Raw genomic sequence first — 18,588 nt, forward strand, 5'->3', positions numbered from 1 at the left:
GTGAGGATTCTTCCATCTACGGAGGAAGAAACAGCAGAAACAACGCATGGTGGACAGACCACAACCCCTATTCCCTATCCTCCTGTGCTGCTGCAGGGAGGAGGTAGAGAAATCAGGAGTGAAGATGGTAATTGGTGAATGATCTCTCCCTGTACTTATCTTGACCCATGAGCCTCTTACTACTATTTTATCTCTCCTATCCAGCTGAGGAGGCAGGGTGACAAAGCAGCTTTGGTGGGCACCTGGTGTCCAGAGCCAGGGTCAACCCACCCCACGTTTTTATCATAACAAAACCTAGAGGTCTCAAATGTATTTGGAGCATTTCTGCCCTCGGCACAATAAAAATGTTCAGGTGTTGCTGTAAAAGCATTTTGGCAGCAGAGTTACCTAACAGTTAAGAAACACTTCAGTTGAAGGCAGTACTTTAGCTGACAGGTTATTCCAGCCCCATTCTGCAAGAAGGTATCACCAAAACTTGTTATTGTAATTGCCATCTGTATTATGAAATTATGAAATTACAGCCAAAATGTCACCAAAAGCTCACATCTGAAAGCAAGAGCTCTGTCAGCAGAATCTGGAAGTGTGTATCTGGCTGGAAAAAGAGGTATTTCTTTTCTTTCCCCTTTTATCCTGCCCTTACACAGACTAGACAGATGGAAAGTGAGAAGGCAAGGGATGTTATCCCATTTAGCAGATAAGGCAGTGAGACAGTCAGATTAAGTGCTTTGCTGCAATTTACACCGGAAGGATGTGCTTAGCCAAGAAATTAACCACCATTGCTTGGACATCTGCCTTAACCATAAAACTACCCTTCCCTCTTTGCCAACTCAGAAATCAGAAGTGCCCATCCTCACTTGAGTGTCTAAGACTGAGAGGTAGACAGGAAAATTAATAAAAATCATAATTCAATGTAAAATACGGAAGGGAAGATGGAGAGAAAAGGAGGGGGGAAAAAATCAGAGAAGTAAAACAGGCAGGGAGATTCAGAGATGAGTGCAGGCACATGTGGGAGAGGCTGGGAAATAACAGCCAGAGATAAACAAGATTTAAGGTGATTTTAGGCAAATGATTGAATATTAAATGTTGGAAAATTTAAACACAAGCTACCTGAAAATGAAAACGTCTCAAAAAAATGACAGAAGTGAAGTGAATGGAAATGCTTCATAGCTAAGTTTAACCTGCCTCTAGAATCACTCATTAATTTTTCAAAGTATTTTTAAATAGCATTGAATGACTCATTAAATACATAAAATATTCTATATCTGATAGACTTTGTGTGCCTTATTTAGAAGATTTACATGAAGACATTATTTTTGTTCTGAAACTGATAGTGCAGATTGTTCTCATGCCAGTGATTTCATATTGAAAAAGAGAAAGATAACATAGGCAGAGACCGACCAACCGATAAAAGCAAAACTGAGCATTTCTCGATTTTTTTTCATATTTGCTTATAATCCATCACCAGCACTTTAATACCTTTTATGCCAATAATAAAGTATCTAATTTAGATTGATCTTTGAGAAGCTTATCAGCCTTAGGTATAAGTACCAACATCCGTGATATATGGATTTTTGAACATGCAGCACTGGAAAATGCAAAGATCCTCCAGTCGTTTCTTTGGTCAGGATTATCTATTTTCTTGTTATTTTCTGAATATTATTTAGCCATCTTTCTTCATCTCTTTGTAATGTATGCATCAAGTACTTGAAAAGGAACTTAAAAACCACCTTAATACACATAGCTGTATGCCCATTTGTCCCCTACTTCCCACATGTTAGCAAAATAGAATGTTGAAAAATCTTAGTTATCAGTGTTTCACCCTCACCTGGAATAACTTTAAAAGGACACGGCAGATACAGAAATGGTTTAGAGATGAACAAAGAAATCCTAGAGGCCTGTTGAGAACAGTAAAAAGCAGTTCAATGAGGAGGGGGAACAGAGAATAGCAACGATACCAATGTGGGAAAGGAAAAATAGACATTTTTCTTTCATAAATACAAAAATGAGAGCTGATTCAACAAAACTGAAAGTTAGGATATTTAGAACACTAGGAAGGGATGAGGGACTTCAGTGTAAAAGTAGAACATAGAAATCGCTATCCACTACTATAGTTTACATGTATAAATCTTATAATTTTCAACATAGAAATATCAAGGCTAAGGCTTTCATTTCAAATTAAAACAGTTATAAGCTTCAAAGCATTTATAACTGTTTTTCAGTGGTTCAGTAGTCTTCCAGTCATTTATGGCTTTAAGTGGTCAGTTAACTAGGCAAAAGACATAATCCTCTACTAAGGATTTCAGCCTCATAAGCATATTACAGCTGTGGTGGTATACTGAGTTAAACTTCCATTTGATGCAGAAGGGAAAAGCCTATGTTTTAAACACTGTTTAATCTTAATTTGAATATCGAATGTGCTTTTGAAGATGTTAATTTTGTATTTACCATTTTGAAAAATGCTTGCTATAGAGCATTAGGATTCAGTTCTTTTTTAGTGTGATTTTTATGAACTGGACAAGTGGTTGCTGGATTATGTTTTGACAATAATTTGCAGAAATACTTTCAACTGCCTACAAAAGAAGTAGTTTGTTCACTGAAATGGCTCCATTTATTACAGAAGTTTTCAGTGCACATCCACATTGCAACAAATTCTGGGCCATCTCTTCATATGATGAGACCTTCTAAAGTAGATGCTAATGTAGTGCCTTACATTTATATCAAGAAGTTGCTAAAATAATTTACACACGCAGCAAATCAATCACTGTAAATGGTATTTAAAGAATAGCTAGCTTTGTGGAAATAATAAGTGGCTAGGGTCCAAACAGCATGATTTATTGTGTCATTTTGTTTGCTTTTAAAAGGTTAATGGCAGAAACCTCCTTTCAGTTGACTTTGATCGAACCACAAAGACAGAAAAGATCTACGATGACCACCGTAAATTTCTGCTGAGGATTGCCTACGACTCGTCAGGGCACCCCACCCTGTGGCTACCCAGCAGCAAGCTGATGGCTGTCAATGTTACCTATTCATCCACAGGTCAAATAGGCAGCATACAGCGAGGGACGACTAGTGAAAAAGTAGAGTATGATGGACAGGGAAGGATAGTGTCTAGAGTGTTTGCTGATGGGAAAACTTGGAGTTACACCTATTTGGAAAAGGTAAAGAACACTCGGGTTTTAAAATATGCTTTGAATGTGCTGAAATTCTGCAGCATCCAAGTGCTGCATACAAAGCAAGAACAGGTAGTAGAAGCATATTTCAATTATTCAAAGTATCAACATGTGATTCCTGTGGGAATGTTTTATACAATAGATATGTAATCAGGCTGCAGCTAATTGCTAGGAATTGATGTCTTTTTAAATTATTTAGGCCACAGACTAGCAAGAAGCATCTGTATTTACCTTTTATTGCAACATTTAAAATACGGTATGGGGACTAGAGCTCTGCAGTGTAATTCATTTGAAAATGATTTGTTTGTAAATTCTCCACTACCAAGAAAAGCTCTCATGTCTAAATAGTTAGAATGTCAATTTGTACTTGCTATATCTTATGGCTTCAAAATAAATGATAGGCAAAAAAATCAGGAATCTTCGTTATATATCATGATTGCTGAATGATAAGCTCTCCCTCTAGAAATATGTGTGAAAATGCCCCTTGTGAGATCTCATGCCAGCTATGCAAAAAGAGTATCTATTTCTGGGGTTTTAATATATTTCTATTGAAGCTGTTGCTCAGCAAATACTGTTTACTAGTCATTGCAGGCGTAATTTAATCAAGACCTATGATACATAATAGCCAAGCATCAGAAAGATGTCAGAATAATTCTGGGTAGCTCCTTTTGCTGTAAATAACCAACCACGTTTTTTGCCTATGTCTTAAAAGCTTACAGAACAAGAACAGAGTATTCTGGGATCTCAGGCTATTCAAATTCTTCAAAATCATCTCTATTTGTAGGGAAGAAATTGCATCTCCCATATGTTGTTCTCCTTGTGAGTTAATGGCTCTAATACAGTTTTACTTCTTCCCATATTAAACATGACTTATCTGAATCCATTGACAATTTGCTGTTTAGCTGCAAGTGCTTGATAAAAGAGTGATACAGTCATAACAAGTAACAAATTATGAATGTGGAACTACTAATTACAGAACCCCTTACAATTAAGCATCCAAGTAAATTAGGCAGGGAGATGTTAACAACACGTAAGGTCAAGGATAACTCAATTAAAGAGGAGATAATTTTCTCAAGTGGGAATGTCACATTTTTGTGAAGAAATAGCATTGGTATATGGGGGGGATGCTCCACCATTTGTCACGTGGTAAAAATCTGTTCTTCATTTTCAGTCAATGGTTCTTCTGCTTCATAGCCAACGGCAGTATATCTTCGAATATGATTTGTTGGATCGGCTTTCTGCTGTCACCATGCCCAGTGTTGCTCGTCATACCATGCAGACTATCCGCTCCATTGGCTACTACCGGAATATATACAACCCCCCAGAAAGTAATGCTTCTGTTATAATGGACTACAATGAAGAAGGGCAGCTCCTTCAAACTGCTTTCCTGGGGACAAGCCGAAGAGTATTATTCAAGTACAGACGGCAGACCAAGCTCTCAGAAATTCTCTATGATAGTACAAGAGTTAGTTTTACTTATGATGAGACAGCAGGAGTGCTGAAAACAGTAAACCTCCAAAGCGATGGTTTTATCTGCACCATTAGATACAGGCAAATTGGCCCATTGGTTGACAGACAGATTTTCCGCTTTAGTGAAGACGGAATGGTAAATGCCCGATTTGACTACAGCTATGACAACAGTTTCAGAGTGACTAGCATGCAAGGTGTCATCAATGAAACCCCATTGCCTATTGATCTCTACCAGTTTGATGATATCTCTGGCAAAGTTGAACAGTTTGGAAAATTTGGAGTTATATATTATGATATTAACCAGATCATTTCGACAGCTGTAATGACCTACACAAAACACTTTGATGCACATGGCCGCATCAAGGAAATTCAATATGAAATATTTCGGTCATTAATGTATTGGATTACAATTCAGTACGATAACATGGGACGAGTGACAAAAAGAGAAATTAAGATCGGGCCATTTGCCAACACCACAAAATATGCTTATGAATATGATGTAGATGGTCAGCTCCAGACAGTATATCTAAATGAAAAAATAATGTGGCGATACAACTATGACCTGAATGGCAACCTCCACTTGCTCAACCCCAGTAGCAGCGCCCGTTTGACTCCACTTCGCTATGACCTCAGAGACAGAATAACTCGACTAGGTGATGTTCAGTACCGATTAGATGAAGATGGATTTCTGCGTCAGAGGGGTACTGAAATCTTTGAATACAGTTCAAAGGGCCTTCTTACTCGAGTTTATAGCAAAGGCAGCGGGTGGACGGTGATTTACCGTTATGATGGACTTGGACGACGAGTTTCCAGTAAAACAAGCCTTGGACAGCATCTCCAGTTTTTTTACGCAGACCTTACTTACCCAACCAGGATAACTCACGTATATAACCACTCAAGTTCTGAAATCACATCTCTTTACTATGATCTGCAAGGACACCTTTTTGCCATGGAAATTAGTAGCGGAGATGAGTTTTACATTGCGTCAGACAATACAGGGACACCACTGGCTGTTTTCAGTAGCAATGGTCTCATGCTTAAACAAATTCAATACACTGCTTATGGAGAGATATATTTTGACTCTAACCTTGACTTCCAGCTGGTAATTGGATTCCATGGAGGCTTATATGACCCACTGACCAAGCTAGTCCACTTTGGAGAAAGAGATTATGACATACTGGCAGGCCGGTGGACAACACCTGATATTGAAATCTGGAAGAGAATTGGGAAAGATCCAGCTCCTTTTAATTTGTACATGTTTAGAAATAACAACCCAGCCAGTAAAATACATGATGTGAAGGATTATATCACAGGTAAAAGACGGTTACTTAATTGCAAGACTGTCTCCCACTCGCTCAAAAATTTACATTTCTGTTTTCTCTTAATCTGTAATCTGATTACCTGGGTTATAGGCTGAGGATATTGTCTGGGGAAGGTTAGTAAAGAAACTCTGAGGGATGATAATTCTTCAGAAAAGTACATGGCATTTAGAACCAGATCACCAAAGTGATTTTAGTTTGGTGGTGCTGGACTTAATTACAGACATCCAGTTTAGAATGGAATTCACAATTTTGGTCAAGTTCCTAAATATGTCCTGTTTGGAGAAGTTCTTTATGAGGATGCATTAAGCACTTAACAATGAGAATAATTACAGCAAAAATGCTTGTCAGGAATAGTGAAATAGCAAATAGGAGATCTTCAAAATACCTTATCTAGCTTTAGACATTCATTTAGGTATCTGCATAAGAGATTAAGATCCCCAGGGCACGGATCCACAGACCTTTCAGGTTTAGGGAACTCAGTCTAAACCTTATGCCCTACACAGTCCTTATGGTGCTTTAATGTTGGACTGTTCACCCAAAAAGATCATTCAGAGCATCTCAGCATGTAAAGGGGTTGAGTTTTCTAAAGTACCTTTTAGACAAGCAATGAAATACAGCTCTTTCTCTCCCACTGGGTGTACTGTAACACAAGGTGCCTCAGCTAGAGATGTCTGCTTTGGGAGAGGAAAGAGGAGCCATAGGTTCTTCTTCCAATACAGTTAACACATTAGCCATTGCTCTTATAATGAAAAAAATAGATTCCTTGTGCAAGTACAAGAATAAGAACCCCCAAAGACCGTTCATGAGAATCTTCTTACATGTGGATTAGAGTTAGTCTTCTTTGTGGTTCTGGGCTACTGAGGAGCAAAAAAGTGCATATTCATGGGCCAAAAAAGACCAAAGATGAGGGAGTAAGACTGTAAGGTAGCAAGGGCAGTAAGAGTCTAACTGTGACCAATTCAACCCATTAATATGGCAGCAAATATTCATTGGAAGTTGGTTGATATTTTCCAGTGTAGGTTTTCTGCAAGGCTACTAATATAATTTGGCTAAGAAAGAGACGTTCAATAAGCTCCAAGACCAGCACAAACCAATGAGTATGCAGCCACGAGCAGGGAAGGACTAGGGATATAGAAAATTGAGCGTGAATTTCAATTTTGGCAACAAAAAGCTGCTAATGTGCCACTTCTCGTGTAACTGAATTCTCAGGGAATCTGTATGCCTTTCCTGGGTCTAGAGTTAGCGATGTGCAGTGCTCTGCATTATTCTGCATACCAAAAAATCTGATTGCATGTCACTGGAAGTTTCTGAAAATTCATGGGTCAAATAGCTTTGAAGTTTCATATTTGAACCGAAGTAATTAATCCACAATAGTTTACACAGACTGTGTCAGGCTACAGCAAGGGCTCAGCCCCACTTACTTACTTAGAGGCTGTGAGACTGCCCCTCAGAAAAGCATCCTGGAAATCAAGTGGGTTTGCATTAATTTACCAAGCAGCAGCTATTAACAGGGTTGATTGATAATAGGCTGCCTAGGAGCAACGATGATAACAGATCTTTTGAATCTGTCCTCTTCTAACAGCATGTGCTGTTGGAGATGAGGTTGCAATCATATTCTTCGTGGCACTGGAAGTTATGCACATAGATCAAAAATTGCCCTCAAAATACAGTTCCAGTTTTTTTCTTAACATCTGCAATATACGGACTACGTAGACACACAGCTGCTCATGTAAGGTTATCATTACAGTGAGCAATCTGGCTGACTGGCAGTTTTAGATGCAGAGCCTCATGAGGCATATCATTTATCTGGAAAGGCTAGAAATTATTTTAAGGTAAGTATTTTTTATTCTTTCAACATTTGGAAGAATTTGGTTCCTTGTTCCACTTACTTGGGGGTTTCTTAAATTAAAACTGCTAGACTTGGTAAGGACCACTCTGCCAATTTCTGCTAAGCTTAGTATTGTAAAAGCTAGGGTAGTAAGACAGAAATGGGGCAGAGCACCCATTCTTGCGCAACAATTGTTAATTAATTGCTGGCATCTCTGATTTATTTTTTACAGAACATAAAATGTATCATAAATAATGTTATCTAATGCTAGTTTAGTATCCTGTCTGCTTACTCATGCAACTATAATACATTTCGTTAGCTTTTAATTTGATTGGTCTAACTTCATCTTGAAGAGGGGGAGATTTCACTTGAGTCAACATAAAATATCGGCCAAATCATTTAAAAAGTAATTGACCATATAGGTGTTATTTCAGGGGTAGTTTGAAGACGTTACAATAACACAAGGTCAGACTGGATGGGGCCTTGCGCAGCCTGATCTAGTGGGACATGTCCCTGCCCATGTCAGGGGGGCTGGAATTAAATGATCTCTAAGGTCCCTTCCAACTCAAACTATTCTATGATTCTGTGATATAACAAAAGTACAGAAAGTGCTCTGCAGTACTTTCCCTTTTTTATTTTGTTTTAAACTCGTGATGATGAAGGTGTGACACAGAGCATGTTCAGCCTGACCATGAAATCCCAAGTAGCTTAGCCTATACTAGATTAACCTATACTAGAAGGAAATCTCACTTCTATTGTGCTCCTGTAGTTGTTCTGAAAGTTGCTGAGGCCTTCACAATTGATGAAACCTGCAATGCCTTTCAATCGGGCATAGTGCAATTCTTACAGAGAAGTTTTCTTCTAAGTGTAGAACTTCAAGATTACTGCATAGGCTTGCTATTCTAGCTGTAGTACAAACCTAAATCCATCCATATCAAAAAGAATACTGTTGAATAATTTTCATGTTACAGAAGGAAATTGACTATTCCAAAAACTATTCTGTGTAAAAATGGATGATTGCAAAATATATAAAAATTCTAAGATTTTTCTCTTTTTTTAAATAATTCTCTTCCAGATGTTAACAGCTGGCTGGTGACGTTTGGCTTCCATCTGCACAATGCCATTCCTGGTTTCCCTGTTCCGAAATTTGATTTAACAGAACCTTCTTATGAACTTGTGAAGAGCCAGCAATGGGAGGACATACCAGTAAGAAACAAAACCAAGCATAGAATGTTCCCTTCTATTTAGATCTTATTAGGTGTGGATAATCCTGACAGGGTTACTTGCTAAGTTAAATCTAAACAGTGCTTTTCAACTTCTATCTACTTTGAAAAGAAGAAGAAATTACAGATGGTGTTTTTTCTTACAGATTTGCTAAGTTAGGTTCCATTTTAAATAAGCTTTTGCTATCAGCAATAATAAAAATTGAGAAAGACAATAATCAATGAAAAGACATCTAAGATCCCTTAAAGCTGTTTAAGTTCCGTAGCAGAAATGACAGAGATTAGATTTGTACTAACACTCTGCCTGAAGGCAGAAACTGAACACTGTAGTAAAAAATAGACTGTGAAATAAACAGAAGAACAGGTGATATGAATTATGCATACCAGGCACCACTACAATTTTACTTCTCTTTAATATTAACCATGTTTTATATGTAAAGATAAAATATTGAAAATTAAATTACCGGAGGTAAAACCAAAACTCCAGGTGCTTATGAAGTTCTTTGGGAGGAAAAAAATGAACTTCAGTCCTGAAAATCTGCTACAGTTTTAAATGATGGAAGAAGTAAACGTGGAAGTTAAAATCTAAATCTGCTATTGAAGAAATTATATTTACAAATCAAACTTACTCAAAGACCTTTGCCCTCAAAAATCCTACAATCCTCAGTTAAGAAGTAAGTTTTAAGAGACAGTAGATGGGTAATCCCATTGTGAGGAGTCAAAACCAGATCTCTTTTTACAAGAGAACTTTACAAGATTAAAAGAGGATATGATCTTGAAGAACCTTACAACTTAATTTAGACAAAAAGATCATTAGAAGCCCGGCCCAGCAGAAGGGAGTATATGAAAATTAACTTTTCATGCATGAAATGACTTGCTATGTGTATATTTTCATAGCTAGGGCTTGAGTCATAGGTAAAGTCCTTAGAGTACAGCATGTGAATAGCGTCTCCCATGAACAGCAGAAGCAATGAAGGAGGAGTACTTGCAAGTACTTCAGGCAAGGGGGTTGTATCAGGACATAAGAGACCTGTCATCAGGCATGGCTGTGAAGAACTATCAGAAGTAGTTAATTTAGATCTCAAAGGCTAAAGAATGCAATTATCCACTAACACCAGTAAAGGTGCATCAGGAAAAGAACAGGTCTGGTCAAAAGTCTTCACAAAATGGCTCAACAATGTGAGGAATCACAGAATCACTAGGTTGGAAAAGACCCACAGGATCATTGAGTCCAACCATTCCTATCAACCACTAAACCATGCCCCTCAGCACCTCAGGAGTACCAGGGGTACCCGACATAGAGAGAAAGAGAGAAGTGGGGGGAACACAAAGATTCAAAATTCTCATGTAGGAAGAAGCCGTGACTATGATATTCACTGTCAAACAAGCAAAGACACCAGGAGCCAGAAGTAAACACACAAACCACTTAGTATTTTTAAACATTCTGGACTGAGTGAGCTTTACCAGCCTCTGAGGTTTTGCTTCAGACCTCTGAGGATGCATGTTAAAAATAAACAAACTTTGTCATTATGAAGCTGCTATAGCATCTTGCTGTTCTCACTGATGAGAGCGCTGTCGAGAATATATTTTGTGCTCAAGAGCTTTCATGTAGGGTTTACAACAGCTGAAATGTGTACTTGTTAGCAAGTGCAGACAGGAATCTGCAACATTAAAGAGCTGAGAGTCCAAGTCAATTCATAATTCCATCAGGAACTGTCCCATCCCGAGAGCCGCCCTCATGACAGAGCATAGAAGCCTTTGCAAGCCTTTTGCCAGGCTTTGATTAGCAGCAAGGCTGAATTAAGGTTGTAGGACTCTATTAAATGAGTCCTGCTTGGTCTCCCACCCAGAAATTTGGGAAAGCTAAACAGGCTTTTGCCTCGCTTGTCAGCAATGAATCAAATGGTTTAAGCAGTATTTTACTGAAGGGAGAAAGGGTCATTTGGAAGATAAACTGGATCATCTACAGAAACTAAGTACTGCTTTTCAAAAGTGCAGCCAAAGCTATTTAAATCTTTCTCTCTATTTCCTGCTGAGACAACTGCTAGGGCAGCTGTCTGCTCTCCACCCCTGTCAATACTAGCACATTTACAGCTTGTAGCTGTTAAGACCCAGGGTTAGACAGATAAGATGTGTCTATGCTGTGCAGTTGTAAGGCTTCACCCCAACCACGGCTGACCCTGGAATGCGAGCTGCCCCACTACTTAGCTGCACTATCTAACCATTCCTGCTAGCTACTCCTGTTCTTCTCTCTGCTTTGGCTAACCACAGCAGTTATGTTGTCATGTCCCATTCCCTGGCTATCCTCTCTCTTTATCAAGAGGCCATCAGGCATACTAGGCTACTCTCAGTCAGCTTTTCTGTCTTGTGCTTTTGCACCTTACAACTGCACCTCTTTATTTACTCCCCTTTATAGCACACCTACCTGTTGAACAAGAACATCCCAGATGCAGTAAAACATGAAATACCAAGCAAGCATATTCTAGACTTGCCTATTGGTTCTTTTCATTCATTGGCCCTTCTCTTTGCTACCTGTCAACAAAACACTCTGCTGTATTCAGAACTGCACCTCTTTGAAGTTCTGGAGGGAGAAGTTACTCATCTCTTTTAGGCAGCATGGAAGCTCATACAACTGAATTGGCCACAGCTTTCTCACACATTCCCTTTTATCATTTTCTGCAGTGGTTTGCTAGAAAGGGCATCGGCCCTCAATATTCCACCTCTCTGCTCTGTGTCTTCTTCCTTCTTTTTTACTGTAAAGAATATCATTACAGATTCCCACACACCACCTTCCTTTAGCAACTTGTGGGGTTATGAGAGCCTCCCTGCAGTATGGTCTCAGGCTGCAGATACCCAAGAGACTATCTCCAGACTCAGAGTAAAGAAAGGCTTAGTCCTGTTTTAAAGTGCAGCATCATGACCTACAAAAATCTTCTCATTTTGGATGGACCCATGGTAGACATGAATTATAGCTGAACAAGCTCTGAGATGAGATGACACTGCAGTAAAATAGCTCTTACCCATATCAAGTATTCGTAGTGCAAAGGTGTGCCCTGTGCAGCCCTGTAGGTAGCCTCTGAGTCTGAATCTTATTTTGGTGCAGGTTCTCAAGGAGACAAAGAGAAAAAACACTGAACATTATCAAACAGAATAGTCTTGTAACTCAGCAGAACAAGCAGTATGTAGATTTAATTAACTCCTTGGCACTGTCAGTGGTGGCATATCCTGTTGTTGTCCATGGGCAGCACACCAAGAAAGTGTGGCTGTTTGGCATCTACAGGTCTACAGATGGCTGGTAAAACTTCTATCTGTTCTTGTTTACAGCCAATTTCTGGAGTGCAACAACAAGTGGCGAGACAAGCAAAGGCTTTCCTTTCCCTCGGAAAGATGGCAGAAGTGCAGGTCAGCAGACGGAAATCCAGTGGAGAGAAGTCATGGCTGTGGTTTGCTACAGTGAAGTCTCTGATTGGGAAAGGGGTGATGCTCGCTGTCAATCAAGGCAAAGTGCAAACTAATGTGCTCAACATTGCAAATGAGGACTGCATAAAAGTGGCAGCTGTCCTGAACAACGCCTACTACCTAGAAAACTTGCATTTCACTGTTGAGGGGAAGGACACACACTATTTTATCAAGACCACCTCCCCCGAGACTGACCTTGGGACACTGAGGCTGACAAGTGGGCGGAAGGCCCTGGAGAATGGCATCAATGTCACTGTTTCCCAGTCCACCACTGTGGTAAACGGCAGGACTCGTAGGTTTGCTGATGTTGAAATGCAGTACGGTGCTTTAGCACTTCATGTCCGCTATGGCATGACGCTTGATGAGGAAAAAGCCCGAATACTGGAGCAAGCCAGGCAAAGAGCTCTTTCCAGTGCCTGGGCCAGAGAACAACAGAGAGTAAGAGATGGAGAGGAAGGTGCCAGGTTGTGGACAGAAGGAGAAAAGAGGCAGTTGCTAAGTGCTGGAAAGGTACAAGGATATGATGGGTACTATGTACTCTCTGTGGAGCAATATCCAGAATTAGCAGACAGCGCTAACAATATACAGTTCCTCAGACAAAGTGAAATAGGAAAGAGGTAACACACTGGCTTAGCTCAGGCTGCCAAAGAGACTGTGTATCAATGTCTTCAGAAAAAGGAGACCAAACTGTTTTGCTGCATTACTACTTGAGCCTAAGCTTACATCTTTGCTCAGATTTTTCTGTAGCACAATCCAAACAGACTCTGTAATGAAAAGAGCGCCTTCCAGAAGAATGATACTGCTAATGACAAAACTTTTTGTTTTTCTCAATGACCTTAAAGGTGATCTGCTTTAAAGAATATGTTTACATATGCATATCGCTGCACTCAAGTTGGACTGAGAAGTTAAAAAGAAAAAAAAAAAAAGAAGAAAAAAAGAAAAGAAAAAGGCCTACAGATTTTGCAACAGGCTGGCTGTTCCTTTGAGGCACTGTATTTAATTAAGACACAGACCCATACAGTGTTTCCAAATGTTACTGAATTGTTGACCTTTGCTTATGAGAAGTAGTCTCTCTTTTTCTCTCCCTCTCCCTCTCTCTCTCTCTTTCTCACTACATAGGATGTGGTATATATCTGTTAATTTTAAAACGTGGGGCAAAAATTACTGTTTATAGACAACCCAACTGCTTTAAACTGTGCTGCTTTCTAAAAGGACATTGGCACAAGTGACTTATGCTACCATGGGAATTTAATAATGGATTTTACAATGCTAACATGGTTTGCCTTGGGGGGAAAACGGCAAGTAGAATCCTTGTTGCAGATAAGCAAAGGAAACCCTGATTTTTTTGTAAATTATGTGAGACAAGTTGTTTATGGATTTTTATATGAATTACAATTTACTGTACATCAAATATTAGTCTCAGAGGAGTTAATTTATGTAAAGTGTTTAAAAAAGTTTATACTTAAAAATAAAATGACAAAAACATGTGCTGTGTGTGATTTTTTTAAAAAAAAGGAATTGCACCTTTTATGTTATAGCTGTACAGTATAAAGGATTATATTGTAGAGATATAACAGTGATGACTAATGTCCAAAAGTGTTAATATTTTTGTATTAGGTTTGAAGCTGTGCATCTATCACTCTGCTGATAGGATGGGACACTCCAAAGTGGCTGGCTGAATCAGACCGCAGCTCCTTCCCCTCCTGTACCTCTCCTGTCACCCAGGCCAGTGCCACTTCATCAGTCATTGTTAGAAGGCACAGTAACCAAATAAGTCTCATTTATTATGATGGAAGACTTTAATAGGTTGGGTTTTCCTTGTCTTTTTCAAGCCCTAACGTAATAAATGGACATTTATTCGTACCAGGTGGGGTTTCTGTTGTTTTTTTAGAAGCTTTGTTTCACAATGGAGAGAATAGTGTCTCAGGTGCTTGGCAAATTGTATGTAGAAGAAGAAGAAATGATGTAGTTTCATCCAGTTATGTCAACTTTGTCTTCTGTATAATACAGCTCTTTTAGATGTTAGAACTCCAGATAGAAGAAGCGTATCTCTGACCTGATGCTACAGAATTGCTCTTTAGGCAGGCAGACTCTTCAGTAGCTTCATCTCCTGGCCTTGAGCTGGCAGATCAAATCCCATTACTGTGAGCACTGAACCTGGGGATGGAGAGGAAGGTCCAATTCTAGTGCCTAGTCTGCATCTCCACACCACTGCATATATTTGGCATGCTCTGCTCCAAGGCCCAGTATATTTGCTGCAGGACAGAACTGAAGTGTGCAGCTGGTTCCTTATAGGAAGCCTGTAGTGGCATCTATGGCATCTGTTCTACATCTTGGCTGAAGTCATTCTTAGAGCTTTACTGTCATGAGCACTAAATTCAGCCACAAAAATAAATATTTTTAAGATGAGACAAAATTGGGGGTTTTTGATGTTCATTGAAATATACACAGTATTTCTATCCATGTATTATAATGACGAAACATAGTAAGTGAACGTGTCTTAACTATGAATGGTTCAAGTGGATGTAATAAAAATAGTTTTCTAACTGCTTTGTATTCTGAGAGTCTATGGTATTACATACTCCAAATTGCACATTAGGATTGTTTGATAAACAGATTTTAATTTCTCCCAGCCAAGTCGCTACCGAATCTACAGTATCAGTGCTAGTACTGTATGTGTGTATTTGGTAGAGCATACAGAACTAATTACACATATAATGAATGCTAATCATCTATTAGAATGAAAGCACAGATTAGTTTTAGTATTTTTACCCTTGAAGTCTTGAGGGCCCTAAATTTAGAGAGGAGGATATGTCAGACCCCAGAGACGTGTCATTGATCTACGTTTTCTTTTTAAAGATGTAAAATGCTAGGTGTTTGCAGTTCTGTTGGGTGGCTCTTCCACAGCACTGTATTTAGCATGCTGTAAGTGCTCTCTGTTGAAATAGGCTCATATTCTAAATTATGTCAAATGTTTCTGTTCTGTTTGAATATGAAAAGCTTGTATAACATGTCAACAATGAAATATATCTTCTACTTGACGCATACCAGCTCCTTCTCCTTTGTTCTGGCACCAATAAACAACAAATTATAGTATCTGTTGGTAATCATTCTAGATAAAGTCAAATCAAGCCAATTAGTGGCCTTGTTAGTAGGTATAATGAGCCTATTTCTTGCTAAAAAAGACTTGTGATCTGGACATGCTCCTGCAGGAAATAGTGACCTTGGGGAATATATAAACAAAAGATCTTTTTAAAGAAAAAAATATGTATAATTAAAAGAAGCATATTACAAAAAGAAAAAGAAAGGAGATTCTAAGTATTTTAGGCAATGCCAGTCAAAATGCTATCCTGATATTTTGAGATGTATATTTCATCTGATTTGTATTGTTCTTTTAATTTGCCTTCTTAACTTTATATGTGTCCTGAATTTTCCACAAATTGATAACTATAGATTGCATCTAGGCTTTCCAATAAAAGCCAACCCAATGTGTGTGTGCGTGTGTGTGTGTTTATATTTGGTTTTTTATCTGTATGTCAGATATTGCATCTCTGCTGTTGCTTTTCTTGTTGCATCGGAAGAAGCAAACTGATCCAGCTGCACTGGTATCGATTCATTTGCTTCACAGTTGGCAGTATCTTTTTGACTCTGTCCAACAGCCTTGTCTGCTAACTCAGCAAAGTGAATTACTCCATGGGATCTCTCAGGTGGCCTACTTTAAAGAAAACATTAAATATACCTCACAAAGCCAAATCTTTATAGATAAGGAAAAGCCAGAAGAACAAAAAAATCACTTAGAACTCTTTTCTCTAATGTCCTCCTGAGTAAAAACATGACAAAAAGTATTTGATTATAAATAATTAGGTTGGCACTGGTAGTTACGTATATACACAGAAGAGATCTTTCTGTCTGCTTTTAGACCCAGTTTGCAGAAACCGCTGACTTCAGCACTGCTATATGTCAAGAGACTGCTTTGATTTTAGTTGGAACAGGCAGACTTCACCACACTTAACTTTGTAGTGACAACCTGGAGTTGATAACATGTTGATCCAGCACGAATCGGGTCACTCTGCTTAGCTAACTGTGGCCTAATTTTGTTATTAAAAAAAAAACAACAGAAAAACCAAAACAGTAAGAGAGCTTTCTGTGCTCACACTTGGGAGGTGAGAGATTTGCATTTGACAAGAAAAAAAAAAAATGCCCTTACCACTGCCACTCTTCAGAGGCACGTTTAAAGTAACACACTACGTAACATAACAGTTTAAAAAGATTGTCTATGAGAGAATTGGCTGCATTCGCAGAGAATCTGAGACAACACAATGTTTGAATTCTAGTTTTAGGAAAGAAAAAAAGAGAGAAAAATCTTCTAAAAGTGTTAATACCTTGGTTTACTGCTACCTCCAGAATGGCAAGCTACTGCTATACACAGGGCCAGCTTGAGAAACTTTAAGAAAAAGAGGAAGAGACTAGTGTTGTAATTCTTTGGCAATAGGAAACACAAAGCAAATACACTTATTAGAAACAGCTTCTAAACAGCTTATTAGAAGCTGTTTATTTGACACATATTAGAAGCTGCCAGGATTAAAAATAAGCCATAGCAGCACACCGTACAGCATAAACTGAACACAGCGCAGGCACAGTGAAATCAAAACCCTACCTGCAAAGCCACATCCAAACCAACCAGACTGATCAGCTTCCCACCTATAGCCAATTAGTGCTAAGAACTAAACATAAGGTGCTTATAAAAATAAATTCATCTTTGACTGCATAGAAGTTGCTGGGGCTCAGTGATCCAAAAAAAAGCCAAAATGAAAACCAGTTAATTGATGTTTAGGTGCTACTTTTTTCCCCCAGGAAACGAAGATATGCATGGTCTATAGCTTTCATGCTGATGGACAGAGCTTAAGACTACAATGTTTCCTCTGAAGTTTCTAGCTTTGTACCATATGAGGCAAATTTAACTCTGTGAGTATCTATCTCGGCTATACCTATAAAAGAAGTCAAAACACTAATAACAGATAGAGCCTCACTGCTCCCCCAGCCCATTTTTCAACTTTAAGAGTAATGTAAATAAGGATGCCAGCACCAAAATGTGAAGAATATGCGGTTCATCCATCTCAGAAAGCAGAGTACTTGCTGCAGATCACTAAATATGTCTTAAGCCCATCAGGGTGAAAAGAGTGGAAAGGTTTGTTTCTTGTGCCACTTCGTAACAGGCTACAATACTGGATATTGCAGCTGCTACTGTAAGGATGACAGAGGACAAGAACACTCGGGCAGCCTGCCCTGCTTTAGTAACGGCACGTGCTGGGGATGGAGGGAGAGGGAGATAGCCTGTCATTAGGTGGTCTAAAATGCAACAGTGGGAGTGAAGTCACACCTTCACCACACTAATACTGGCATGAGGATTATCTTAACTGTACTAGTCTTTGTATACATGCCTTAAAATAAATTTGGAGAGTAAAAAAAATACCCTGGCCCAATTTCTAGCATCAATGCAATGCAATTCTAAGCTGCTCAAGGATGGCATAAAATCCATCCCTAAATAAAGATAAATATGCTAAATATTGTTCCCCACTTCTAAACAAAACAAGCTAAACAACAGTATCCCTGTATTATGTGCAATTTGGAAGGTGAGGAACAAGCATAATAACATGGCAGCTCATTAGTGTGTCATGTTTTCACAGAACTTATTTTAAAGCATTCAATAGTTCTGCTGGTAAACTCTTAATTACTATAACTTCCTAAGTAAATTGAGCAAACCTTTTAATTTACTAAGTTAAAATTCTGTCATTGAGGAACATATTCTACAGATGCATGCTTTTTTTTTCCTACTATAAACTAAGTCAAAGCTCACAGTAACATAATTATGCAGCTTAGAGTTAATGGTTCACACAAAGCTGTCTTAATAAAGCCTTCTGGGATTCAGAAGGAAAAAGAGGAAATTCAGAAACTAAGAACAAGGCTGGAAGGCGACAACATGTTTCAACTGGCTCTAGTTACTCAATCACACTTAAGCTGTCTGAGACAGCAGGCATGCGGGAAACTGTTATCCCAAAGCAATGAAGAATGTCCACATTTCAAGCCCAGGAATCACTTTAAAACTGAAATTACAG

General features: G+C 38.8%; 1 protein-coding gene across 21 annotated transcripts in view; it reads left to right on the plus strand.

Moving 5' to 3' along the window:
- Window positions 1-15,948, plus strand: part of TENM3 (teneurin transmembrane protein 3) — a 485,815-nt gene extending 469,867 nt beyond the window's left edge. For 13 of the 21 annotated variants that reach the window (XM_069855881.1, XM_069855869.1, XM_069855870.1 and 10 more), the window contains 4 exons: window positions 2,862-3,158; window positions 4,342-5,953; window positions 8,866-8,996; window positions 12,338-15,947. In XM_069855881.1, the coding sequence (XP_069711982.1) occupies window positions 2,862-3,158; window positions 4,342-5,953; window positions 8,866-8,996; window positions 12,338-13,093 (2,796 nt within the window). In that variant the 3' untranslated portion in view covers window positions 13,094-15,947. Of the gene's footprint in view, window positions 1-2,861; window positions 3,159-4,341; window positions 5,954-8,865; window positions 8,997-12,337 lie in introns of all 21 variants that reach the window. The other 8 variants (XM_069855859.1, XM_069855863.1, XM_069855861.1 and 5 more) reach the window with 1 other exon arrangement.
- The last annotated feature ends 2,640 nt before the right edge of the window (window positions 15,949-18,588 follow it).

Source organism: Phaenicophaeus curvirostris, chromosome 4, assembly GCF_032191515.1.
Source record: "Phaenicophaeus curvirostris isolate KB17595 chromosome 4, BPBGC_Pcur_1.0, whole genome shotgun sequence".
Classification (NCBI taxonomy): domain Eukaryota; kingdom Metazoa; phylum Chordata; class Aves; order Cuculiformes; family Cuculidae; genus Phaenicophaeus; species Phaenicophaeus curvirostris.